A 24,709-nucleotide genomic window follows, 5' to 3' on the forward strand; every position below is an offset into this window, starting at 1 on the left:
CCCTCCAGGTCCACTCACCTGGGCCAGTGAAGGGGAAACCCACTGGGCCAATGGGATAGTGACCTGCCTGGTCACTGCTACCGACCATCCACCTGGGGCAGTTCAGGAAGATACTGGTTTTGGTGAGTTCCCCTTTGGGCTCACTAGAGGGCGCCTCTCTCCCAGAGCCTTGTGGCAAGGCAGAGAGAATGGACTTGGCTGCTTCCAGCCCAGGAAGTCCGCTGAGGACTCATATTCCCTAAGTCTGGGAAAGCCCTGAAATGTAATGGAAACAATTTAAAAAAAAAAAAAAAAAAGGAAAAATATTTATTTACAGGTCACTCTGGGAGACTTTTCCCTGGGTGCAGGAGTTGCAGCCCGTCTGAGGCCGCCTGCTTTTCCCCAGTGGCCCCCCCACCCCCACCCCTTCCCGCGCAGTGACTTTCTTTGGACTATCCCAGCCCAGCCCCAGCCGGCATTGCTACCTGGCTTGCAGGGGACCGAGGTGGGGTAGCAGTCTGAGGGTTGAGTCCCCCTCAGAGGTTAGTATTGGTCGTTAAGTCCAGGGCTCCAAACTGCTTATGCAGTGGGTTGTTCAGGATGAGAGGCGAGCTCCCTTTCGCCTGGCTACCATAGTCCTTGCCGCTTTGGTCCAAGAAGGTGCGAAGCGCGCTGGGCCAAGAGTAGTGGAGACTCACCACCGCCACTCCCAGCAGGAGGCACAGGATGCCTGCGGCAGTGCAGAAGGAAGGAAACAGGGTAGTCAGGGCTCCAGGCCAGAGTCAGGCCTGCCTCCTCCATCTCCTGGGGGCTACCTCTTGCATTTCCTCCCCCAACACACAGGGCAGGAACACCTCTGATATGGATTACACGATACACAGTTTCATGTGCTAACTGGAGCAAGATACTGAACCCCTCAGAACCCTCTCCCCTCGTGTGCAAAACGGGCATAACCACACCTGCCTCTAGGAACTCTTAAGAGGAGATTAGATAATATGTGTGAACTCGTTTTGTCCACTGTAAAGTACACAGCAGTATAAATCCAGTCCCCACCCCAGCCTCCCAGAATCCGCCTCCTCAGTCCTCACCGGTGGCCAGGGTGACCCAAAAAGCGGCGCCATAGTGAGTGGTGAGAGTGGCGGAGCCGAGACGAAGCGGGCAGAGCTGCACGCTGGAGATGGAGGCGAAGGCGAAGATAGAGAAGAGCGTGAAGGCACCGGTGGTCAGGAGCGCCAGGCCTCCGTAGAGCGGAACCGGCATGGAGAGCAGCCCGTTGGAGAGGAGCCAGAAGCAGAAAGCCACCCTGCGGAGGGGATCCACTGCGCTGTGAGCGGGGTTACCCTAGCCTCGCTCCCCCTCCGTCCTCCACCCCAGAAGGAAAGCCGGGACTGTGATGGCGTAGGCACAGGGGAGCCTTACAGGGGAGGGGCCGGCTCGCAGCCTCTGCCTGGTCTCTCTGGGTTCCCAGGTCTGTGCGGAGGACCCCGTGACTTTCTTTCTGACCCGAGAGGTGGAAATTCGCACCTCCAGCAGCTATGTGGGGCTGGCTCACACGCCCCCACCGCGACAGTCCCTCCCTCAGTCACGCGTGCTTCCCTCCAGCGCTCACCACAGCGTGGCCGAGGCATAGTGCCCCGCCAGGCGGTACTGGCGGTAGAGCCCGCAGGGGCTGCTCGGGGTGAACTTCTCGGCCAAGTAGAGAACTGGATCTGGCAGCCCCTTCTCAAGCGCCTCCGAGTACTCCTCGGCATAGTTCTCGCCCAGACGCCAGTTGAAGCTCTCGTTGTAGTCTATGGTCTCGTTCAGCTGCTGCACTGGGGTCCCTGCAGAGGGCGGGCGGGCGGTGGAGTCACTGAGCCGCACGCAGCGGGGGACCCCGCAACTAAGCAAACACGGATAGGAAAGTGGAGGTGTGAGAGAAAGCGGTTTGGCAGTGGTTGGGGAAAGCACGGCTCCAAAAGGAATAAACACTATTTGAGCCTGTGGGGTCCGAGATTTCCTCCAGCTGTCCCTGCCACACTCCCCCAAGCATGGAGTCCGACAACCCAGGAATTCACTTTGCCCCAGCCCCCTCACCTGTGAGTGTAATATTAATTCCCTCCAGGCCGACGTGCAGACCAACGTGGGCTCTGACTCGTGCTGCGCTGAAGGCCTTGTAGGATGTGTTGGTGTTCACCCCACCCACTGACCACTGTGCGCTGAAGTGCACGGCTGTGGGGAGAGGCACAGTGTGTGGGGAGGGGTACAGAGAGAATTGGGGAGATGGCATGGGGAGGGTGATGATGGCAGGTAGGGTGCAGTGCAGAGAGATGGGGGGTTTAGGGGTCCAATGTGGTATACATGGGAAAGGTGTAAGAGTGGGCACTAGAAAGCTGAAGAATAGGAAGAGGGAGCAGGACACGAACCCCAAATCTCGATTTTCCCAGGTGCCCTCTGCCCACCTCCATCCTCACCCCAGGTCCTCTCACCACCTGCTGCACCACACACTCACCCACAATTTCTGCGCCTATGAAGAGACTGAGAAGAACTCTCACCAGCCAGAACCAGCGCTGCAGGAATAGGTACCTGGGTCAGGCTTGGTAACTGCCCGGCTAGAGTCCCCAAGACCTCCCTTAACCCCATGCCACCTAGATCTTTAGTGCCTCTGAAACTGTCCCCTCTTGCACCACACCCTTTTCCCAGTTCCATTCCTGATGCTTTGAAGCTGAAGTCAGACTTGTTTTTTTGTACAGGTTCCTCTGAGCCATTGCCATTTCTGAAGTTTTCTAGCCATGCACTTCTGAGGCCCCAGTCCCATTTCCCAGTGCACCCTGCAACACGGCTTTCTGTCTGGTGCAGGCCCACCACCTTCACCCACCAGCTATCTGGCTCCTGGCTACTTGAATCACTACTATGGTGAGGCTCAGTGAGTCCAGAAGTGGTAGGCAGGCAGGGGTCATCTACCCCAGGAGAGGGTGGCCCCAGAGTCCTGTCACCAAGTAGACGAGGTGGGAATGCAGCCTCTCAGATATTCCTAGGTGCACCAGTTTCCCAAGGAAACCAACACAGATCAAGACTCAGGGAAGCTAGGAACCCATAGACTTGAAAAACAACTTAGGTTCTAGGAGAAGTGAGGGGGGAGGAGTCCAAGGAAAAGAACCCAGTCTGTTATAACTTTGAATCCTGGGTGGGAGTGTCTGAGCCCTTAGGATGAGAGCACATATATACATGCATCTCTACGCAGCAGAAACACAGCAGTCTCAGCTGCTGAGACTTTCACACTAGTGAAACACAGCAGTCTCCGCTGCTGGTTTCTGTCCTCTTGGTCTGCCAGTCATTAAGTCATCACCTTAAGGCTGAGACTGGAGTGCAGCCACAGTCTGAGGGAAGGAGACTCCAGCAGCATGTGAAGACTAGAATCAGCCCCAGGATTACTGGACTGGGCACTCACTGTCTGCATCAGCTTCCTGAATGATCTAAGTGGGGTCGGTTTCCAGGTTGTTTTCTACAGGGCCTCAACCTCCCCCGGTTCTTGGAAAGGCATGCCTGCTGCCCCAGACTTCTGTCTGCTCCACCTATGCTCCTCTGGTTCAGTGTTTCAGTCTGACTATCCATGGAGGCACTTGGAACCACATTACCTGTCCTAGGTCTTCCAGAGACCAGCTGCCCAAGGCCCCCAGGCCCTAGCATCTAGCACCCCCTTACCGAGTGGCCACGAATCCCAGGCAAGATGAGCAGGAAGCTGGCAGCCAAGGCCAAGAACACCAGAATGACGATGAGCAGTGGGACGCTGATGCCAGGGGCATGCCGGGGCTGAGGGTAGAAAGGCAGCTCACCATTCCACAGAGTCATGCTGCAACCCGGCCAAGCTGGGTCTGCTGGAGTGGGAATAGCAGGTACCTGGCAGCCGAGCCTGGGTCCCACTTATCTTTATCCGGTCCCCTGCGTTCTTGGACAGGACTCAATGAGATGGTCAAGCCTGAGCTCCTGACTTTTCCCTAAGGAAGTGCAGCAGCCGGCTGGTTGCCTTCAAGTGCTCTGGATTGGCTGGGGCAGGGTTGGGTAGGTGGGAGAGAGGAATTATTTCTCACTGGTTGTAACCAGTTACGTTCAAGGCTCTGCGGGTTTGCTCTGTGTTTGGAAGTGGTGTGGGATTTGGACCCCTTTTATAGCAGCCTGAGCAGCTTGCTGGGCGGATGTCAGGGCTTGGCAGCTTGGAGTGATTGGGAAGAGAACTTGCAAATAAGGGGCGGAGGTTGCTATGCAAATGAGAAGAGCCCTGACTCCACAGCAAGAGGGCCAGCCTCCCGCCCAGATGCACACTCTTGGCTCTAGTCTGACCTGAGTGGACACCAGGGCAGCTGGCCTTCGAGGATCCAGAGAAGAGGGTGAGAGTGCCATCGGGGAGGCTGGGATCTTCAGAGCTGGGAGGGGAGGGGTGCTGTGTTGGGAAGGTGGAGACAGGGAGGAGAGCAGAGAAGCAAAGATTCCAAGGGAAAAGACTTCTGCCCCAAATGGGGGCCCTAAACCAGAAGTTGGACTGGGGTTTAGGGCATGATCTTCCTATCCCTCCTGTCTTTGCACAGGCACTCACTGCAGAGTATCAACAGCTGCAGGTCAGGGATTCCCAGCAGTTACTGAGTGGTTGGGGATGAGGATTTGAAGCTGGGCGCTGGGCTGGGGAGTGGGGGGGAGCCCTGGAAGGTTGGAGGTGAAGTTCTGCCTGGGACTGACAAACCCTAGAGGACTAGTGCCTGGTGTGTTCCTTTGGTTGGGGTTAGTTCTTCCACCAGGTGGAAAGTGGGGACTGGCATCAGTGCCTACTAGATGTCCTGACAAGAGCGAGGTGGGATGTGGGTCCTTGGTGATGCTCCTTAAAGCTTTGCTCCAGAAGTGAAAACAGCTGGCACCTCCTCACCCTGTGTGGGCTGTAGACATGAGGGACACTAACTCCTTGTCCCTCACATATCACCTCCCACTTCCCAGGCAGCAGGGTCAGCATGCTCTGCGCAAGGCCAAAGGCGGTGGTGCTCCTGGGAGCTCTACTGACTGCATCCCTGGATCCAGCGGGTAAGTATCCGGTGCCCCTAGCTTAGCGAAGTCGCCCAGTACCTCTTGTGGGTGGAGTACCTCTGCAAGATCGGTCAAATCGCAGCGCAGGTCAGCAGGATGGCAAACTTCCTGGCGCAGCTTCAACGCCGTGCAGTGTCGCCTGTTGGGTAGGATTGGGGGCACTCAGGGAGCGGGAGAAGCAGGGACAGAGGCCGCTGTGTCCTCGAGTGGTCGCAGGAAGGCTAGCGCTGAGGAACCACTCTGCCTCACAGGCGGCCAGGACTCACCTGCACTGTCCTGGGAAGTGCAGCGCTATGACGGCTGGTTCAACAACCTGAGGCATCACGAGCTCGGAGCAGCTGGTACGTCCTGTGGTCCGGGTAGGGATGAGGGGGAGGATGGCTAGTGGAGGGCCGGCCCTGGGAGATGAGACCCGGAGAAGAGGAGAGAGCGCACCGCCAGCCACCTGGCTGTCTGCCCAGCGAACTCCTATGCACTCCTGGGCCCAGGAAACCCTGGCGGAAAGGGGTCTAGTCAGTGAGGTAGGCGTAGGGAGAGGTTTATGTCCTTGTTGGGGACGGAGTGCCCTGACAAAGCCCCACTCCCTGCTTCCCACAGGCTTCAGACTGCAGCGTCTGGTACCAGCCAATTACGCGGATGGCGTTTATCAGGCTCTGGGGGAGCCGCTGCTGCCCAACCCGCGCCGACTCAGCGACGCCGCCATGCGGGGCACAGCCGGGCAGGCCTCCCGCCGCAACCGCACGGTGCTGGGGGTCTTCTTTGGTGAGAGCAAAGTGGGCGAACACCGGGGTTGACCAGTCACTTGGAGGCTGACCCAACTCCCAGCCATCTCCTCCTCCTCACTAAGCAACACTTCCAGGCGTTCTTTATCTTGGGGGCTTTGGGAGTGTCGATTTAGGGATATCTGCTTCCCTCATCATTCTCTTACCCGTTACTCCAAATCCAGGAGGATCACTGGACCTCCATTAAAGCCCTTAGGAGCTGAGTCCCCTGCCACCGCTCTCCTACTCATATGATTGTATCCTCTTTCCTCCGAAAGAGAAAGGGGAAAGCAGGATCTGGTGGGAGATGGGAGTTGGTTTGGGGGAGCCCTTATCTTAATTATTATTTGGATTCTCACGCCAATGTTATGAGGTGCGTGGAGAGTGTATTATGTCCCCACTTGAAAATTAGAAGAAAGACCCGGAGCTGGTGGCAGAGCTTAAACTACAACATGTCTTTTGACTCTTGAGAAACCAAGAGAAACTCCCTGCCCATGGGGAGTGGCGATTCTCAACAGTTTGGCCACCATTGCGGACAGGCTACCACGTGCTGTCCGACCTGGTGAGCGTGGAGACACCTGGCTGCCCAGCCGAGTTCCTCAACATCCACATCCCGCCCGGGGACCCGGTGTTCGACCCGGACCAGCGCGGGGACGTGGTCCTACCCTTCCAGAGGAGCCGCTGGGACCCCGAGACCGGACAGAGCCCCAGTAACCCCCGGGACCTGGTGAGACGCGGCAGGCGGGGTCGCGGGGGCGGGGCCTGGCAGGGCCGGGCCGGGAGAGGCTCCGTCCCCCCGCTCCCCCCCCCCTCCGCCACCGACGCTGGGCTGGCCCTGGCGCCCCCTTACCCGTCTCAGCTACTCCGCCCGCGGCTCACCCTGGGCTCACCCTCCCGGTGCCCCCGCAGACCAACGAGGTGACGGGCTGGCTGGACGGCAGCGCCATCTATGGCTCCTCGCACTCCTGGAGCGACGCGCTGCGGAGCTTCTCCGGGGGGCAGCTGGCGTCGGGGCCCGACCCCGCCTTCCCCCGCAACGCGCAAAGCCCCCTGCTCATGTGGACGCCGCCCGACCCCGCCACGGGACAGCGCGGGCCCCGGGGGCTGTATGGTGAGGCCGCGGGGTGGGCTGCGGCGGCCTGGGCGCGCGGCGGGGCGGGCTGGGGGGCGCCGAGGTTGCGCTCCCCGTGGTCACACCGCCGCGCGTCTCTTCCCCTGCGGCCCCACGGCGTCGCGTGCAGCCTTCGGGGCGGAGCGAGGGAACCGCGACCCCTTCCTGCAGGCGCTGGGCCTGCTGTGGTTCCGCTACCACAACGTGTGGGCGCAGCGGCTGGCCCGCGAGCACCCGCGGTGGGGGGACGAGGAGCTGTTTCAGCACGCGCGCAAGAGGGTCATCGCCACCTACCAGGTCAGTCCGCACCCCCTCCCTGCCCCGCCCCGCCCCGCCCCGCCCCTGCCTGCTGCGCAGAGCCCTCCATCCTCCGACGGGCAGCCCCCGGAAACGCCCTTTTCCAGGAGGACGCTGCTCCCCAGAACTGGGGCTAGCGTCTCGTCTCGGAGTGGACGTGGAGACGATGAGGAGGCAAAGCGCTGTGATCCTCGAGCCTTTGCTGTGGTTCTTATGTAGCCGCCCTCCTCTGCCATCCCAGGTTCCTTGTGGGGGCCGGGCCTCCGCACCTGTCCTGTTTGAGTTGCCTCCCTCGTGACTGCCCCTGCCTGACCCTCATCTCCCACCGAAGCCTTCCTTGGGCTCGGATCCCTCCCAGGGCGGCTGCTCCAGCGCATGCCTCCCTTTTGCCTTCTCTTGTCCCTCAGAACATCGCTCTGTATGAGTGGCTGCCCAGCTTCCTGCAGACAACACCCCCAGAATATACAGGTACAGGAGTTGGGGGGGGGGGACACTTGGACTGCGGGGGTGGGGGTGCGGAAGGGAGGGTCAGGATCCGTGGGAGAAAGAAGACAGGTAGATGCATGTGATGGAAGGATGTGATAAGGAGCCTATTTCTCTTATTACCCCTGTTGGGCAGGGTACCGTTCTTTCTTGGACCCCAGCATCTCCCCAGAGTTCCTGGCAGCCTCTGAGCAGTTCTTCTCCACCATGGTGCCTCCTGGCGTCTACATGAGGTGAGGGAGGGGCTGGCAGTGGAGGAGGCATAGCACACTGGTAGAGATGAAGAATCAACAGCCTTGGGGGCCTGGGGCCTTTTATACAACTCCACAGTAATGGGGGAAGAGAAGCAGAGTTTGGAACCCTGAAATAGGACCCTGGGATAGGAGTTTCAAACTTAACAACTCCTCCTAATGGCTGAACTTTAGCTGCTGAGAGCAGGACTTGTCCAGCAGTTGGGTTATTCTCTTCACTCCTTTCCTTACCACTCTATGTGGACAAAGAGCAACCGATACCTTCAATCCACACACATTGCCAAATCTCTGCTGTGTTCAAAGAAGTTCAGCCCTCCGTCCTGGCCAGACCCCTCTGAGTCCCTCACCCCACTCAACCCCATGTCAGCTTTTCCCTGAGCTCTCATCCCATCCTTGATGCCCCATTTCAGAAATGCCAGCTGTCATTTCCAGATGGTCCTGAACCAGGGTCTTGGCAGTTCCCCAGCTCTCAGAGTCTGCAACAGCTACTGGATTCGGGAGGTCAGCCTGGGGTCTGGGTCAGGGGAAGGTGGGTCAGCGTCAGTTGTGACACACAGGCTGGGAATAGCAACCGTTCCAGTTGCTTTTTTAGGTGTTGCCTCTCCAGGTAGTAGGAGATGAAGGGGAGAATGATCAGAAACTTAGCTGGTGGGGCGCCTGGGGGGCTCAGTTGGTTAAGTGTCCTACTGTTGATTTCAGCTCAGTTCATGATCTCAGGATTCGTGAGTTGGAGCCATTAGGCTCTGTGCTGACAGTGTGGAGCCTGCTTGGGATTCTCTTTCTCCTTCATCCCTCCTTCTCTCTCTGCCCTTCTCTCTCTCTCTCTCTCTCTCTCTCTCTCTCTCTCTCTCTTTCTCTCAAAATAAATAACTTTGAAAAAAACACTTATAGCTTTGAAAAAAAACACTTAAGAAAATTATCTGGAGACAATAGCTCAGGAGTCTAGGACTGGCCAAGGGCCCTTAGTCCTGAGGTACTGCAGTGGTTCAGGGTGACAGGGACCAGGTTTTGGGGAGAGGCCCAAGAGCCTACTTTAAATGTGTTGTTGTCTATTTCCAGAACGCCAATCTGAATAGTGCCCAGGCGGTGAATCATCTGCTGCTGGGAATGGCCTCCCAGATTTCAGAGATGGAAGACAGGATAGTGGTTGAAGATCTGAGGGGTAAGCTTGGGAGCTAGATGGGATAAGGGTCCAGAAGACTGGGAGCCTGGGGACCCCTCTGGGTTAATCAACAGTTAGACCTTGGGGTACCTACAATGCAGGAACACAGATACACATGCTGTAAATAGCCACTAGAAGAAAAAAGCTTTTAACTTTTTTTTTTTTTTGCTTCATTTAGGTTTAATGTTGCATTTACTCTAAATTACCTATGTCTGAGTATGTAGGGGGAGAGGTGACACCACAATCTCTTGGTACTTAGGTTTCCAAAAGTTTTCTCCAGTCCTGTCTTGAGGCCAAGGAGGTAAAGGACAGGGACTTTACTATTTGGTGACTAGAACAGTCTTGAGTCTCAGGGGAAGATTCTTGCCAGAAAAATTTCCCCTGATCGTACATGGTCACATTGACCCTATGTGGAAGCAAGGTTGATATGGACACATGGTCACAATGTTGGGAGTTCTGGGGGTGAGTAGTGCCAACAACCTAATTCAAGACTGATGAGCAAAGAAGGGTCAGGAGGATTCAGCCTATAGCCTGGTTCTCTATCCTTCTCAGATTATTGGCCTGGCCCTGGCAAGTTCTCCCGCACAGACTACGTGGCCAGCAGCATCCAACGTGGCCGAGATATGGGGTTGCCCAGCTATACCCAAGCCCTGAAGGCTTTGGGGTTGGAAACCCCAAAGAACTGGAGTGACATCAACCCCAATGTGGACCCCCAGGTGAGAAACAGTAATGATGGCAATAGCAGCTAAAACTTTTTTGTTTTAAGATCTGTGCACATGTAACTCATTTAATCTACATCAAGAATGTTATAGGGTAGATACTATCATTGTCCTTATTTTACCAATGACATGGTTGGTAAGTCAGTCATAGAGATGGGATTTAAACACAATCATCTGATTCCAGAGTATGTTTCTCACCACTACATTGTACCATTCCTACAGGGTGGCCTCAGGGTGATCTCTGTATTGGGTGCCATTGTCCTATTCCTGCAGGATCCTTCCTTATGAAATGGGGGACCTTGAAACTGCTAATTATTAGGGCCAGATAGCCTGGGTGGTGGTGGTCACAGGATATGGCCCAAAGGCACCTAGCAGTGGTTTCACCATCGGCAGGGACACCTGGGTCCTCCCACCTGTCTTGCCACCACCTGAGGGGGATGGCCTGGGAAAAGTAGGCTCCTTCAGGCCTGAGCAGCAAGCCAGGCAGCTGATGGAGTCCTGTGTTTAAGAATGGAGCCACAGTGGCTGCCCTCCCCGACACACATGTGCACACACACGTGCACACACATATTCCTCACCTCCTGTGGTACCCCAGGTGCTGGAGGCCACAGCTGCCCTGTACAACCATGACCTTTCCCTGCTGGAGCTGCTCCCTGGGGGGTTCTTGGAGAGCCATGGGGACCCAGGGACCCTCTTCAATGCCATCGTCCTCGACCAGTTTGTGCGGCTGCGGGATGGTGACCGCTACTGGTTTGAGAACACCAGGAATGGGTAAGGCCTGCATGAACTTCCGCCTCAGATGCCACTTTGGCTTGGAGCCCCAGGGACTCTGCCTGTAAGCAGCCCCATGGGCTCTGGATTCCCAGCTGGCCTCACCTCCTCTTTAACCCCTCTGTGTCTCTTTCCTCATCTGACTTCCTGGGCCCAATATTGCTGGAGGCTGGCAGCCCTTTCTCATCCCAACCATTCGTGGCTTTCTCCAACTTAGGCTGTTCTCCAGAGAGGAAATTGCAGAAATCAGAAACACCACTCTTTGGGACGTCCTAGTGGCTGTTACCAATGTGGACGCCAGTGCCCTGCAGCCCAATGTCTTTATCTGGCATGACGGTGAGTGGAAATCAGAGAAAGGACCAAGGATGGGGTGAGTCACTTGGTGCTGTCCAGGAAACCAGGTGCCAGGCAGCATTTTCTGTGTGCTGCTGGGAAGCCTGCTTTAGGCCTACTCCCCCAGTAGGTACTGGACTGGTTTGCAGGCTGCACTCTGTGATCAAACTGGGGTAGGTACTGAGAACAGGATATGGAAAGGGACTTTTTGAGGGGAACCAACTCCAGAGAGGTGGGCCTAGTAAGGAGAAGGGTACCTGGTCCTTTACAGGAGAGAGGGGAAGGGTACCTGGCCAACTAGTGAGATCCTCAGACTTTAAGGTCTTTTGTGTCCTCTCCCTCAGGTGCACCCTGCCCTCAGCCTCGGCAGCTCACAACTGAAGGCTTGCCCCGCTGTGTGCCCCTGACGGTGATTGACTACTTCGAGGGCAGTGGTCCTGGTTTTGGCATCACCATTGTGGCTCTCTGCTGTCTTCCATTAGGTGAACTCTTCACACCCTCACCCACTGCTTTCCTCCTGGCTGCCCCCCTGCCCACAGAATGTCCTTGCCCCTCATGACCTGCTGGTCTGTGGGACTAGCTCTTTGCTATAGTCAAAGCCAGGCTCAGGGGACCTTGTGAAGGGAGGAGCAACAGGACCTTCAGTGAAGCTGCAGGCAAGAGGCTCCCCTCCCCACTGGCTCTTTCTGATCCTTTTCAGTGAGTCTGCTTATCTCTGGGGTCGTGGCCCATTTCCGGGGCCGAGAGCGCAAGAGACTACAGAAGAAAGGCAAAGAGAGTGTGAAGAGAGAAGCAGCCAAAGATGGGGTGTCAGGTGAGATGGGGCTGAAGGTAGAGAGGGAAATGGGGCCCAGATAGGGGCCCCTGGGAGAAAAAGCAGGTTGCAGATGTGGGGAGAAAGCCAGGCTTTGGGAGTATCTGCTCAGACTGGTAGAGTGGAATTGGTTTGAGGTCAGGGGCCTGGGTACCTGTGCTGAACGTCTCTGCCCAATTGTCCCTTCCCTAGCAATGGAGTGGCCAGGCCCCAGGGAGAAGAGCTATCCCATCACCATCCAGCTGCTCCCAGACCGACGTCTACAGGTCCTAGACAGGCGGCTGTCTGTGCTCCGCACCGTCCAGCTGCAGCCCACACAGAAGGTCAACCTCATCCTGTCCAGCAACCGCGGGCGCCACACCCTTCTGCTCAAGATCCCCAAGGAGTATGACCTGGTATGGCCAGCCTGCCTCCCCTACCTGGAATGCTCCTATATCTCCCCTCTCAGAGCGAGGCCTGTTAGTTCACACTCTCCTCAGCTACAGAGCTCCCCTGTGAAGATGAGGCTGGGGAGAGGCTCTCCTTTCACCTGTCTCCACACTCCATGTGACCCTCCCTTTGACCTGCTCAAGCCATTCACCTGGTTCCAGCCTGAATGCATTGGGAGGCAGCTTTTCTCATCTTCCCTCAACTCAAGGTCCTCTGAGTGGGGGCTGAACCAGACCTGGAGCTCCAAGCACTGACATGGGCTTCCTTCCACCCAGGTGCTGCTGTTTAACTCTGAGGAGGACCGGGGCACCTTTGTTCAGCATCTGCAGGGCTTCTGTGTGCAGTGGACTCTGGGCCTTGACGTGACTGAGTTGGAAGAGAATGAGCTATTCAGGAGGGCTGTGACCAAGCAGCAGCGGGCCCGTATCCTGGAGATCTTCTTCAGGAACCTCTTTGCCCAGGTGCCATGAGTGTGTCTTTTGGAGACAGGACCTGGCCCAGGGTTGGAGGGAAGCTGGGATGGACAGGGTCCTGCATGGGGTAAACTAAGTCTGTGTGCTGGAGAGAGACAGCGTTGATTGAATCCTAGCATTGCCACTCACTAGCTGTGTGACTTTAGGCCAGTCACATCATCTCTGCTCTGTATCTCCACTTCCTCATCTATAAAACAGTGATTAAAATAGGATCCACTGGCATTCCCAGGTATCCCCCATATGGAATATAGAATAAATAAAATAAAATAAAATAAAATAAAAGTAATAGGATCCATCACCTTGGGTTGTTGTGAGGATTCAGTGAGATAGTCTACATCAGTGGTTCTCAAAGTGTGGCCTCTGGACCAGCAGCCGCCACCTAACCTGGGAATTTGTTAAAAATATAAATCCCCAGCAGTCTCCACCAAATCCAGCTAATCAGAAGATTGTTTATCTTGCCAGGCCCCTGCCTCCAGGAGACCAAATCAGGCACATGGTAGCCCTGTCTAAATTGACAAGAGAATAAATAAATATATCCCTAGCCTTTTCCTGCCTGTCCACCACTGTCTACTTCATTTCTGTCCCCAGTATAGGGCCTCTCATTTCGCATTTTGAATCCCAAACTTTGTTCCCTCCCATTTCCACCCCCCACCTATAGACCTAGCACCATTCCTAACATATAAAGCTCCTGGATCTTGAGTCCAGGGAAAAAATGGGCTGGCTGCTAGAGATCTGAGTCACTGCCTCAGAGGCCCAGGTCAGAAGTATATCTAAGGATCAGGAGAGCTACAAGGGCTCACTATTTCTGAATTGGACTTTTGGGAGATGTGAAGGGTCACTGAACTGCATTCAGCCCAGGCCTCACCTTCTTCTCTCCTTCCCTCTGCTACTGCCCGAGTGCAGGTGCTGGACATCGACCAGGCGGATGCAGGCACCCTGCCCCTGGACTCATCACAGAAGGTGCGGGAGGCCCTGACTTGTGAGCTGAGCAGAGCTGAGTTTGCTGAGTCCCTGGGCCTCAAGCCCCAGGACATGTTTGTAGAGTCCATGTTCTCTCTTGCTGACAAAGATGGCAATGGCTACCTGTCCTTCCGGGAGTTTCTGGACATCCTGGTGGTCTTCATGAAAGGTAGGGGGAGAGTGGACCACTTCAGGAACCAGCAGTCTTTCAGCACAGAGGTGACCTGAATCCCTCTTTTTCTTCTCAGGCTCCCCAGAGGACAAGTCCCACCTGATGTTCACCATGTATGACCTTGATGCAAATGGCTTCCTCTCCAAGGATGAATTCTTCACCATGATGCGGTATGGAGTGGGCCCTTCCAGTTCTGAGACTCCCTGATATTTGAAACAAAGTCAAATCAGAGGAGGGTAGGTGAGGAGGTTATGTGGCCATCTATTTTGAAAGCCTGGATACTGCATTCTAGATTCTCAGAGCATCCAGCTTCATAAGTTTATCTGGGCAGGCCCCTGCCTCCAGGAGGGTCTATTACCTGCACTGTCTACACGAGCTAGAAAATTCTCCCTCTCTAGTTAAAAACAAACAAACAAACAAACAAACAACAACCACCAAGTCAGTATGACCAATAGCAAAAGTCTAGTATCCCTTTTGGATGCCTTTGGATCTTTGTAAACTCTTCTACACCATACCTAACACTGGTGCTTTGCGCCATGAATTAATGGATGGAAGATTAATGACCTTGGTCACTTTTCCTGTATTAATCACTAGGAAATGCAGGAGAAGAAACATGGAAAGTTCCTCTGTATTCCAACCCTTCTTTCTTCTTGCTTCTTAAGTTATTTTTGGTTGTGGTGTGCTGACAAAGACCAGCTTTGAGTGCATAGAGTTCTTATTCCTAAAGACACTGTTCTGGTAACAGTGAAAGTCCCCTTCAGCTCCATAAGGACAGGGTTCTTACTTCTCTTTTGTTTCTCACTGAATCCACATCTTCTGCACTGTGATTGGCACATAGCAGGTATTCAATACATACTTAACGAATCAGATGGAATAAATGAGCAAATGAATAAACCAAATGCATAAAAGAGTGCAGAGTCTTTTACCTTTTCTACCTTAAGCCTTTCCATTTCTTTCTGCATTCCCTCTAACTTCCACATCCCTCTTCCATCCCAGACACCACAACTGGACATGGGCTTCTAAAAGGCTGTGGTGAAGCTGATTGCAGTCTATCCCTCACTGGGTGTGCTATTGCAGTCCCAGACCTGGGTGAGGCTCTAGGGATCTCGGAGAGGGTCCCTGTCCACCAGAGCCAAGCATCCACTTTCTCTTCCTATGTTCAGTTGTAGATCTTGCCCAGTCTCACTTGGATGATGTGTTTTTTAATGGGCTTGCTGTGCCAGGCACACACAGGTCTTTTTTTCTGTTGGATTCACACAAACATGCATGGTTGGCTTGTTTTTGTCCCAAAGGACAACCTAAGAAGAGTATGGCCACTCTGGGTGCTATGAGATCGGGTGTGGAGACAATCCTGCCTGTGCCCTGGGGTGTTGGCACAAGGAAGCAGCAGCCATTGTAGCTACATCTCCTCCCCCGGCATCCAGGCTTCTGTGCCCCCACTGGACTGTGAAAGGGGGAGGCCAGTGGCAGCGTGGGATGCATTAACACAAGAGAGTGGGCACAGACCCTGCCACACAAGAAGCCCACGGTCATCTGGACATGTCCCTACACTAAATGGACATTGATCCCACCTTTCAATGCCCCCTTGTTTGAGGGCTGCTTTCTCTAATTGGTCAAGGTCACTTTCAATTTCAAACCTGTGGCCACCCCACCCAGCTTAACGTCAACTACAGGCTGGATGAACACCTTCTCAATGCCATTTCCCGGGTCACTGGTAACCACATTAGATAATCTGGGGCCCGCCCCACCGTGCACCTGCCTGAACCTGACCTTGCCAGATGACAGACTGGTGTATCTCTCCTCCTCCCCCAGGTCCTTCATCGAGATCTCCAACAACTGCCTGTCCAAGGCCCAGCTGACTGAGGTGGTGGAGTCCATGTACCGGGAGTCGGGCTTCCAGGATAAGGAGGAGCTGACGTGGGAGGATTTCCACTTCATGCTGCGGGACCATGACAGAGAGCTCCAACGCACTCAGCTCTGCGTCAGAGGTGGAGGTGGAAGTACGTGAGTATGTAAGAAATGGTAGGGGGCACCTGGGTGGCTCAGTCAGTTGACTTTCACTCAGGTTATGATCTCACAGTTCGTGAGTTCAAGCCCCACGTCTGGCTTTGTGCTCACAGCTCAGAGCCTGGAGCCTGCTTTGGATTCTGTGTCTCCCTCTCTCTCTACTCCTCCCCATTCATTCTCTCTCTCTCTCTCTTTCTCTCTCTCTCTCTCTCTCAAAAATAAATAAACATTAAAAAATTAAAAAAAAAAAGAAATGGTAGGAGTCAGGGAGGGACGTGTCTTCAAAATGAGAGCTACTGGTGGATAGGAGTCAGGTTTTATTTCTCTTCAAGTCTTTTGTGCCTAGTATAGCGCCAGGCACATGTAGTCAAGGGTGTCACATACATGTGCACTGCACAAACATGCCTATTGAGAGGTCAAGGGTGGTCTGAAATCCAGCCTACGTGCCACTTACTAAGCTCATGCACATTGGTCTGGGGTGTAGCTAGTCAGAGGAAGAGGCGTTATTTTCTTTATACAAAGGATGCAGGATTGCATCTGCCTGCAGTTTTCTAATTATACCAAGTTACCCCCTTGTTTGCAATGGGTGCCCATTGTGGGCAGTGAGGGGAACAAGGCTGGAACAAGAGATGAGAACATGGCAAAGTCACTGGCAATTGCTGTGGCAGCCTTCCCGGAGAAGAGAGGGGGGCAGTCTACTATTCTTCTACCCTTGTGGGGAAGCCTGTCCAGACTCTTGTTCTTCTCTCCAGGTGTTGGAGACATCTTTAAACCAAACATCAGCTGTCGAGTCTCATTCATCACTCGGACTCCTGGGGAACGGTGAGTAGGAATGGGGGCATTGGCAGGTCCCCTTGTCCAGGTCCCCTGAAGAGAAATGAAGGAAGTAGGGCTGGCTGAATCAGTTCCTGGGACCAGATATTTTCCCCCTGAAAGTAGCTCTTAGTACATAATTGATCCTGGCCCAAATTCCAGCTGCTTCCCTCATGCCATGTGGCTCAGGATCCTAGCTGTCTCCCTGACACTTCAAGACAGAATCCTTCTGTAAGACAGATGACCGCATCATATTCATTCTGCCTTGCCTCTCCTACCTGGCATCTCTCTGACCAGATTTATGGGCAGGTTCTGTGGGCAGGGGTGGGTTCCAGGATTCATCCCCAGCCTCTGAAGTTCTGACCTGGTGATTCTTCTCCTGGCTGCAAAGACAAGGGGAGAATGAGCCCATTTTTCCTTTCTCAGATCCTGCTCTCAGGAACTAGGGCTCCCTGCCTCAGAAGCCCCAGAGCTGGGAGGTCCGGTGCTGAAGAAGAGGTTTGGCAAAAAGTAAGTACTTTCTAGACCCCCAGGCCCAAGGAAACATGGGGAGAAGTCTCGGAGTCTCTGGGCCCAGCCCACCCTTCCTGGACACACAAGGGACCATCCTGTGTCTCGTTCTATGTGTCTCTGACCTGATTGGTGAGCCATAGAGTCAAATAATTCTTCAACATCTTCCAACCTCTGCACCCTAACCTTCAGGAAAGGGGCCTGGCACTCAGATGCAATACCAAGATGGCAGTAAGGGCTCTCCTGGCTCCTGCCTGCTTTGGGCACATCAGTGAGGCCCGTTCAGGGAGCACCAAGAGGGAAGGACAGAACACACAGGAGGAAGATGAGGTGGAGTAGGGGGAAGACAGAAGAGCGGGTGGATGGAGCAAATAAAGATGAGCGCTGAAAGTTGGGGGCGGGTAGGAGTCTACTCCCCAAATGTTGTTTCCTTCATCTGTTCTGGCCCATCCTGACCCCTGCCAGGTTATCATGTCTCCTTCATGGGGTGGCATTTAGGGGAGGTTGGGGTGCCCTGGTCTCACGGCCAGCTGCCTCCCGTTGCTGCAGGACAGTGGTGCCCCCTCCCCGGCTGTACACGGAGGCACTGAAGGAGAAGATGCAGCGGGGCCCCCTGGCCCAGAAGCTGCGACAGTACAAGCGCTTTGTGGAGAACTACCTGCGGCACATCATGTGCGTGGCGGTCTTCTCTGCCATCTGTGCTGGCCTGTTTGCAGAGCGTGCCTACTGTAAGAGTTTCAGCTTGTGGGCGGTGGGAAGGGGCATGTAGAGCCTTCTGGCTGCTCTTCCCACTGGAGCCCAGGCGTTCTGACCCAGGCCAGGGACCCCAGCCTCTGTGCCATGCTGATCCACCCACACCCCCTCTCCAGATTATGCCTTTGCCTCACCACCCTCGGGCATCGCACAGACCACCTTTGTGGGCATCATCCTGTCCCGGGGCACGGCCGCCAGCATCTCCTTCATGTTCTCCTACATCCTGCTCACCATGTGCCGCAACCTCATCACCTTCCTGCGCGAGACCTTCCTCAACCGCTACATACCCTTCGACGCCGCCGTGGACTTCCATCGCTGGATCGCCATGGCTGCCGTTGTCCTGGCCAGTCAGTGGCTCCTGGGAATCCTCCCCATTGTTGCATTCTCCTGGGTCTAGCTGTGGGGGGAAGAGTGAGGAGATTGGAGCTACATAGACTCCCATCTCTCCTCCCTGTGCCTCTTCTGTTCCTCAGGGTGGGAGGTAGAGTCGGCCCTGGGTGGCATCTCTAACAGAGTCTCTTTCAGTTTTGCACAGTGCTGGCCATGCAGTCAATGTCTTCATCTTCTCAGTCAGCCCCCTCAGCCTGCTGGCCTGTGTCTTTCCCAACGTCTTTGTGAATGATGGGTCAGTTCTGGGGAGGGTTCCCCCATGGGACATTTGGGGCAGGCCAAAGGGTATAATGGAAAAGACATAGATGGCCCTCAATACTCTACTCTCACTGAATGAGAGTGAAGAGCCTGCTGGGGATGCTGAGAGGTGACTTCCTTGCCCTGGAAGGAAGTGGCCATGATTAGCCAGGCAAGATGTTTGGGAGATGAATTAGAGACTGTTTCCCACATGTACCTAACACAGAACTTGGAATATTAGTCTACCATTCATTCACTGGGCAAACATTCATGGAGTACATCATACATGACCATCCAGGTGCCAGAGAATAGACATGCTAGATTCATGCAGTCATTCAGCAAATACTTGTTGAGTATTTACTACAAGCCTAGCATTGTTTGAGCATAGGGATTAGAACAATGAGCAGAACCACACCCTTGCCCTCATGGAGCTTACAGAATGTGAACCGAGCACCCAAGGAAGCAAATAGCAGTAAGAGAGTTCAAGATAATGCAGAAGGAAGAATTGCCAAGAAAGCAGAGGGTGGAACTGTGGGTGGCTGGGTGCCATGTTCCTTGGATGGATCCCTGGCCATCTGAGTGGAGGCCCAGTAACCTCAGCAGTCAGGGCCAGCAGAAGCAGAATCACATTGTGACAGTGGGGAAGCCAATCCTGCCCCAGCTAGAAGCTCATATACCTTTGCCCTACAGGTCCCAGCTTCCCCAAAAGTTCTACTGGTGGTTCTTCGAGACAGTCCCAGGTAGGGAGTAGGGGTGTATGTGGGGCCTGGGGGTTCTATCTGAGGACCTCTGTTTGTCTTCATCCTCCCATGAATACATACTTGTCTAGTGGTCGTGGTTCCCTTTCTAATCTCCAGGACAAGCCTCAGCTGCAGCCCTGGCAGACAAGCTATTCTGGGGGCCAGGGAGATCAGAGAAGGAGGGTAGACTGGGGGATCGCTGTCATATTCTCAGCCCATGCTGAGGTCCCAAAAGTATTCTCTGACCCTGTCCCCGCTGCCCCCAGGCATGACAGGGGTGCTCCTGCTCGTGGTCCTGGCCATCATGTATGTGTTCGCCTCCCACCACTTCCGGCGCCGTAGCTTCCGGGGCTTCTGGCTGACCCACCACCTCTACATCCTGCTCTATGTGTTGGTGAGGGATTCTCTGGGCAGGGCCAGTCCACGGGGGCAGGGATGAGCACTCATAATGGGGGTAGGGAGCAGGCTTAATTGGACCTGAGAGCAGAGACCCCAGCCTCTGAAGTCTATGGTGGCTTTATCTACCCAGCCCAGGCCCAGGGTCCGGGCAGGAAGTGTCTGGGCAAGGGAGGGTGCAGGGAGGGGCCCGGCTGGGCCTGAGCTGTACTAACTGGCCACGTCTCCAGCTCATCATCCACGGCAGCTTCGGCCTGATCCAGCTGCCCCGTTTCCACATCTACTTCCTGGTCCCAGCACTAATCTATGGGGGGGACAAGCTGGTGAGCCTGAGCCGGAAGAAGGTGGAGATCAGCGTGGTGAAGGCGGAGCTGCTGCCTTCAGGTACCAGGCCCAACGTGACCCCAGGTGGGGGGCATTGGAAGTCGACTCATGGGACATGTGGAGATAGCTCCACAGGCCTCCAGACCCCCATCAGGCCTTTTAATAATCTGTCGGGGACCCCTGCAGCTTTCCTGATACAAATGGAGCCCAGAAAGGGCTGTGTTGCCCCCAGGAGGACTTGCAAACAATGAGAAGTGACCATGAGAAGAGGCAGCTGAAAGGCATTTAAGGACAACACAGACCCCCTTGTGTGTGGTCTGGGTGCTCCCCAGGGAACAATCTATACCCCTCCCACCCCCTCCTCCTAGAATAACCCCCCTTCAGAGATGGGCAATTGGCCCAGATTTCAAGAGTCTATTATTTTTTAGTTGTTTTTTGTTTTTTGTGGGTTTTTTTTTTTTTTTAGTTTATTTAGAGAGAGAGAGAGAAAGCATGAGCAGGGGAGGGGCAGAGAGAAAGGGCGAGAGAGAGAATCCCAAGCAGGCTCCTCACTGACAGTGCAGGGCTTGAACCCACGAACCACGAGATCATGACATAAACTGAAACCAAGAGTCAGACACCTAACCAACTGAGCTATCCAGTTGCCCCTGAGAGTCAATTTTTGAGAGTTTATGTTGGCTAAAGTGAGGATTCACACCACTGTAGAGGCTGGCAGAAGATGGTTTTAGGTGTTGTGGGACCATCTAATCTTCAGGATTAACATAGTAAGAAAATTAATCTCATTTCAACTTTGTGTCCATTGAGATTACTTAAGGACAAAAACCTCAGCATGTTATTAGTATGCTTTTTGCACTTTCCAGTACTTGCAAATCAACTTTTTTTTTTTTTTTAAATGAAGAAAGAACAGGCCTGAGGCTCAGCTGTGGTCTGGCACACCACACAGTATCCAGCTAAAATTTGATAAAATACGGTGCCTTCTATTTACACTACATGATACTGGTTTTCCACCTGTCTGAGTGATCTGAAGTTTGTCAAGGTAAATCATATTGAAAAATTAAGTCAATATGAAGAAAAACATTAGATAAACAGTAGTGCAGAGATGCGCAGAAATGGCCTATCCAAAGGTAATTCTCAAATGGTGGAGGTTTGGTAAACTGTGAGATGGTCCCTGGGGAAATAGGTCCTCTGACCTGTAGGCTGATATTCAGGATAGTAGCATAGGGGCCTGGATGTTTCACGGGAATAAGGAGTGGAGAGGAGAGTAGCTGGAACAAGGAGCAGAGAAATCTAATTCTTGGGTTACCCAGGAAAGAGAGAAGGGGACCCTCTGACTCTTACCTCCAGGAGCTCCACTTGTTCAGACCATATGCCCATATGCCCAGGAGCTCCACTTGTTCAGACCATATGTGTAGAGTAGACAAGGTATCTGGGGTATCTGCCAGTCCTCGGGTACTGGAAGCAAGCCTTCTGATCCCTGCCCTTGCCTGCCCATGACTCCCAGGAGTGACTCACCTGCAATTCCAACGGCCCCAAGGCTTTGAGTACAAGTCAGGACAGTGGGTGCGGATTGCCTGTCTGACTCTGGGGACCAACGAGTACCACCCATTTACACTGACTTCTGCGCCCCATGAGGACACGCTCAGCCTTCACATCCGGGCAGCAGGGCCCTGGACCACTCGCCTCAGGGAGATCTACTCACCTCCAATGGGCAACGGCTGTTCCAGATACCCAAAGGTGCCTGCCACCAGGAACCACTTTTTGGTCTCCAGCATTGGCAAAGGGTCCCCACTCTCCCCTATCCTGAGACTAGAAGCTCCAGCCAGCACAAGGCCAGGCTGGGGTGCCTGAGAAGAGGTTCTGTTGTTCCTGTAGCCCTCTTCTCCCTGTCCTATACCCATTTCTAACCTCAGATCTGGGGCCAGACCAAGCTCATCTCTTCTCCCTCTTTGGTTGGCAGCTGTACCTCGATGGGCCATTTGGAGAGGGCCACCAGGAGTGGCATAAATTTGAGGTGTCCGTGCTGGTGGGAGGGGGCATTGGGGTCACCCCCTTTGCCTCAATCCTCAAAGACCTGGTCTTCAAGTCATCGTTGGGCAGCCAAATGCTCTGTAAAAAGGTGAGTGTCTCTCTCCCATTCTTAGAAGGAATGGGACAGACTGCCTGATTGTGTCCCCACATCACAGCGGAGTAATATGAGTAAAAGCCCCTGGCCCCTAGGCACTGAGTCTGCAGGGGCTATTCATACACAGCTGTCCACATGCCCAACATTTGAGGGAGGGTAGGACGTATAGACAGAAGGACCTCTGCTGGGGTCTGCTGGTTAAAAGACTTAGATCAGGCTTGTGGGGCTGCCAGAGATTCGGAGTCTGTGGGTGGTCTGAGGCTTTCCAGCCTCTCAGGTGAAGGCATCTGGGGTGGATGAAACTTGAGCTGAGCTGAGTCTTGAGCTCCAGCAATGTGTCCCCAGATCTACTTCATCTGGGTGACACGGACCCAGCGGCAGTTTGAGTGGCTGGCTGACATCATCCGGGAGGTGGAGGAGAATGACTGCCAGGACCTGGTGTCCGTGCACATCTACATCACCCAGCTGGCTGAGAAGTTTGACCTCAGGACCACCATGCTGGTATGTCAGGGCCGGTCAGGCAGGGTAGGTATGTGGGCCACCATCTAGACTAAGAGCTGACCCTGACTCTGACTGTGACATTCCTCCTCTACTCCCTCTCCCAGTACATCTGTGAGCGACACTTCCAGAAGGTGCTGAACCGGAGTCTGTTCACAGGCCTGCGTTCCATCACGCACTTTGGCCGCCCCCCCTTCGAGCTCTTCTTCAAATCCCTGCAGGAGGTCCACCCACAGGTCAGCCCCACCCCCACCTGTCCTGAAACCCTGGCCTTCCCCTGCCAGGATATCCTGGACTTTAAGCACCCTACAGCTATAATCTGAGTGGAGAACCATCCCATGCTAGCTCCAGGATGGGGTCAGGTGTTGGAGGAAGGCCTCAAACCCTCCCTACCCCCGACTGCCCCGAGCTCAAGCCTCCTCCTCAGAGCCAGAGGTCAATGCTTTAGTCGTTCCAGCAGGCTTGAGAAGCAGCTTCCTCCCAAGGGGTGATAATCTTAAGCCTGCAGGCCTCTCCTCTATGCAATCACTCCCTGCAACACACTTGACAGGTACGGAAGATTGGAGTGTTCAGCTGTGGCCCTCCAGGAATGACCAAGAATGTAGAGAAGGCCTGTCAGCTCATCAACAGGCAGGACCAGGCCCACTTCATGCATCACTATGAGAACTTCTGAGAACCTCTTAGAACTTCCTGGTTCCTGTTTCCCCCTCTGTGGACCAGCCCTGCCAGCAGTTTCTCTGTTAGAATCCACTTCGGGCCTCAGCTAGAAAGCTGGAAGACTTCCTCCCCCATATCCCCATCTGTCCTATTCTCTGACAAGGTAGAGAAGACCCCTCCAGCTCAAGCAACAGCAGGTTATGGCAAACAAAGGAGAGTGGGGACAGCCTCTGCCCTGTGACATCTGTAGAGGTGAAGAGATACAATAGCATTTGCCTCTGATAGGTCCCATGTCCCTATTTTCCTTGCACAAAATCAATGTACTGTTTTGGTATTTTCTGGGTTTAGGCATTTGAGGGATGATGGAGTGGGGATAACTAAGGTAAAGAGAGGGCTAAGTGAAAATCTCCTCAGAGCACAGTTCATAGAAGCCACGGTGCTTAGAATCTGGATGATCAAACTGTCTCTATTCAGTCTCTGGGGTCTTGCTCCTCCAGTTCCACCCCCGACCCCTTCTTGCTTCTAAAGGGTCAGGAACACTGAATAATAACCAGGGAACAAAGATGCCTCCCTAGTCCTGATGTTCCTGCTGTCAACCAGCAATGCCTGCTGCTATGACTTTTCCATGGCCCTTCTCTGAGCCTGTGGAGCAGCACCTGGGCTCTGAGACCAAGGGAATCCAACCTGTCTGCCAGACATCCAAAGCTCCCACCCAGTTCCCCACTTCCACAAGAGTGGGGTGACCAGCTGTCATGGTTTGCCCAGGACTCTCCCAGTTTTACCAGTGATAGCCTCTTGTCACAGGAAAGCCCTCAATCCCAGGTAAATCAGACAAAGCTGGTCACCTTACATAGGAGGCAACCTGGGATGTCACCTCCATACTAGGCTCTATAAGACACTTCCTTTTCCTTCTGCAACTGTTTCCTAAAAAGCTGAGCTTTAATTATTTTTTAAAATTTAAGTATAATTTTCAGGGGTGCCTGGGTGGCTCAGTCGGTTAAGCGTCTGACTTCAGCTCAGGTTATGATCTCACAGTCCGTGAGTTCGAGCCCTGCACGGGGCTCTGTGCTGACAGCTCAGAGCCTGGAGCCTGTTTTGGATTCTGTGTCTCCCTCTCTCCCTGCCCCTCCCCTGCTCATGCTCTGTCTCTCTCTGTCTCAAAAATAAATAAAAACATTTTAAAAACTTAAAATAAAAGAAAATTTAAGTATAATTTTCATATGGCAAGGTGTATAAATCTTCAAGTTATATGTACATGTGTTAACACTAACCAAGTCAAGATAGAGAACATTTCAACCTCCTCAGAAACTTCCTTTGTACCCCTTCCAGTCAGTCTCCCCCAACCAGTAGAAGCAATCACTGGTGTGATTTCTGTTACTCCAGATTAGTTTTGGTCATACTGAAGGTACCCTTTGGAAACTGGCTTCTTTCAGCACAATGTCATTGTGATTCGTCCATGTTGTTGTATGTATCAGTAGTTTATTCATTTTTATTG

The 24,709-nt window shown here is 53.9% G+C and overlaps 2 protein-coding genes across 4 annotated transcripts; one reads left to right on the forward strand and one right to left on the reverse strand.

The window, feature by feature from the left end:
* Window positions 1-408: 408 nt before the first annotated feature.
* DUOXA2 (dual oxidase maturation factor 2) lies at window positions 409-5,087 on the reverse strand. Of its 2 annotated transcripts, none has more exons than XM_047862614.1 (7): window positions 5,071-5,087; window positions 3,664-4,005; window positions 2,471-2,528; window positions 2,056-2,190; window positions 1,589-1,802; window positions 1,068-1,282; window positions 409-709 (listed from the first exon to the last, which is right to left on the reverse strand). In XM_047862614.1, the coding sequence occupies exons 2-7, from the start codon at window positions 3,808-3,810 to the stop codon at window positions 516-518; spliced, it is 963 nt and encodes a 320-aa protein (XP_047718570.1). In that variant the 5' UTR covers window positions 3,811-4,005; window positions 5,071-5,087; the 3' UTR covers window positions 409-515. The 2 variants fall into 2 exon arrangements, with proteins under 2 accessions (XP_047718570.1, XP_047718569.1); XM_047862613.1 differs by lacking the exon at window positions 5,071-5,087 and adding an exon at window positions 4,300-4,374 and having other exon boundaries at window positions 3,664-3,771.
* DUOX2 (dual oxidase 2) lies at window positions 4,293-24,253 on the forward strand. 2 transcript variants are annotated; one of them, XM_047862606.1, is made up of 34 exons: window positions 4,293-4,346; window positions 4,945-5,028; window positions 5,283-5,372; window positions 5,629-5,793; window positions 6,332-6,519; window positions 6,702-6,903; window positions 7,034-7,200; window positions 7,608-7,668; window positions 7,820-7,916; window positions 8,345-8,435; window positions 8,994-9,096; window positions 9,649-9,812; window positions 10,411-10,586; window positions 10,804-10,922; window positions 11,264-11,401; window positions 11,620-11,733; window positions 11,926-12,128; window positions 12,438-12,623; window positions 13,539-13,764; window positions 13,844-13,937; window positions 15,580-15,767; window positions 16,527-16,596; window positions 17,014-17,097; window positions 17,647-17,825; window positions 17,967-18,197; window positions 18,376-18,475; window positions 19,168-19,217; window positions 19,484-19,611; window positions 19,844-19,997; window positions 21,439-21,671; window positions 21,895-22,053; window positions 22,405-22,560; window positions 22,665-22,793; window positions 23,108-24,253. In XM_047862606.1, exons 2-34 carry the CDS (start codon window positions 4,959-4,961, stop codon window positions 23,228-23,230), a joined length of 4,638 nt encoding a protein of 1,545 aa, XP_047718562.1. In that variant the 5' UTR covers window positions 4,293-4,346; window positions 4,945-4,958; the 3' UTR covers window positions 23,231-24,253. The 2 variants fall into 2 exon arrangements, with proteins under 2 accessions (XP_047718562.1, XP_047718563.1); XM_047862607.1 differs by having other exon boundaries at window positions 4,324-4,346; window positions 4,949-5,028.
* The last annotated feature ends 456 nt before the right edge of the window (window positions 24,254-24,709 follow it).

Source organism: Prionailurus viverrinus, chromosome B3, assembly GCF_022837055.1.
Source record: "Prionailurus viverrinus isolate Anna chromosome B3, UM_Priviv_1.0, whole genome shotgun sequence".
NCBI lineage: Eukaryota > Metazoa > Chordata > Mammalia > Carnivora > Felidae > Prionailurus > Prionailurus viverrinus.

Coding starts and splice junctions, on each gene's coding strand:
- DUOXA2 (XM_047862613.1), bottom strand. CDS start 4,359: ATGGCACTCTCACCCTCTTCTCTGGATCCTCGAAGGCCAGCTGCCCTG. Junction 2,191..2,470: donor CATAGGCGCAGAAATTGTGG/GTGAGTGTGTGG, acceptor CTCTCCCCACAG/CCGTGCACTTCAGCGCACAG. Junction 1,283..1,588: donor TATGCCTCGGCCACGCTGTG/GTGAGCGCTGGA, acceptor TCCCCTCCGCAG/GGTGGCTTTCTGCTTCTGGC.
- DUOX2 (XM_047862606.1), top strand. CDS start 4,959: ATGCTCTGCGCAAGGCCAAAGGCGGTGGTGCTCCTGGGAGCTCTACTG. Junction 13,765..13,843: donor CCTGGTGGTCTTCATGAAAG/GTAGGGGGAGAG, acceptor TTTTCTTCTCAG/GCTCCCCAGAGGACAAGTCC. Junction 18,476..19,167: donor AACGTCTTTGTGAATGATGG/GTCAGTTCTGGG, acceptor TTTGCCCTACAG/GTCCCAGCTTCCCCAAAAGT.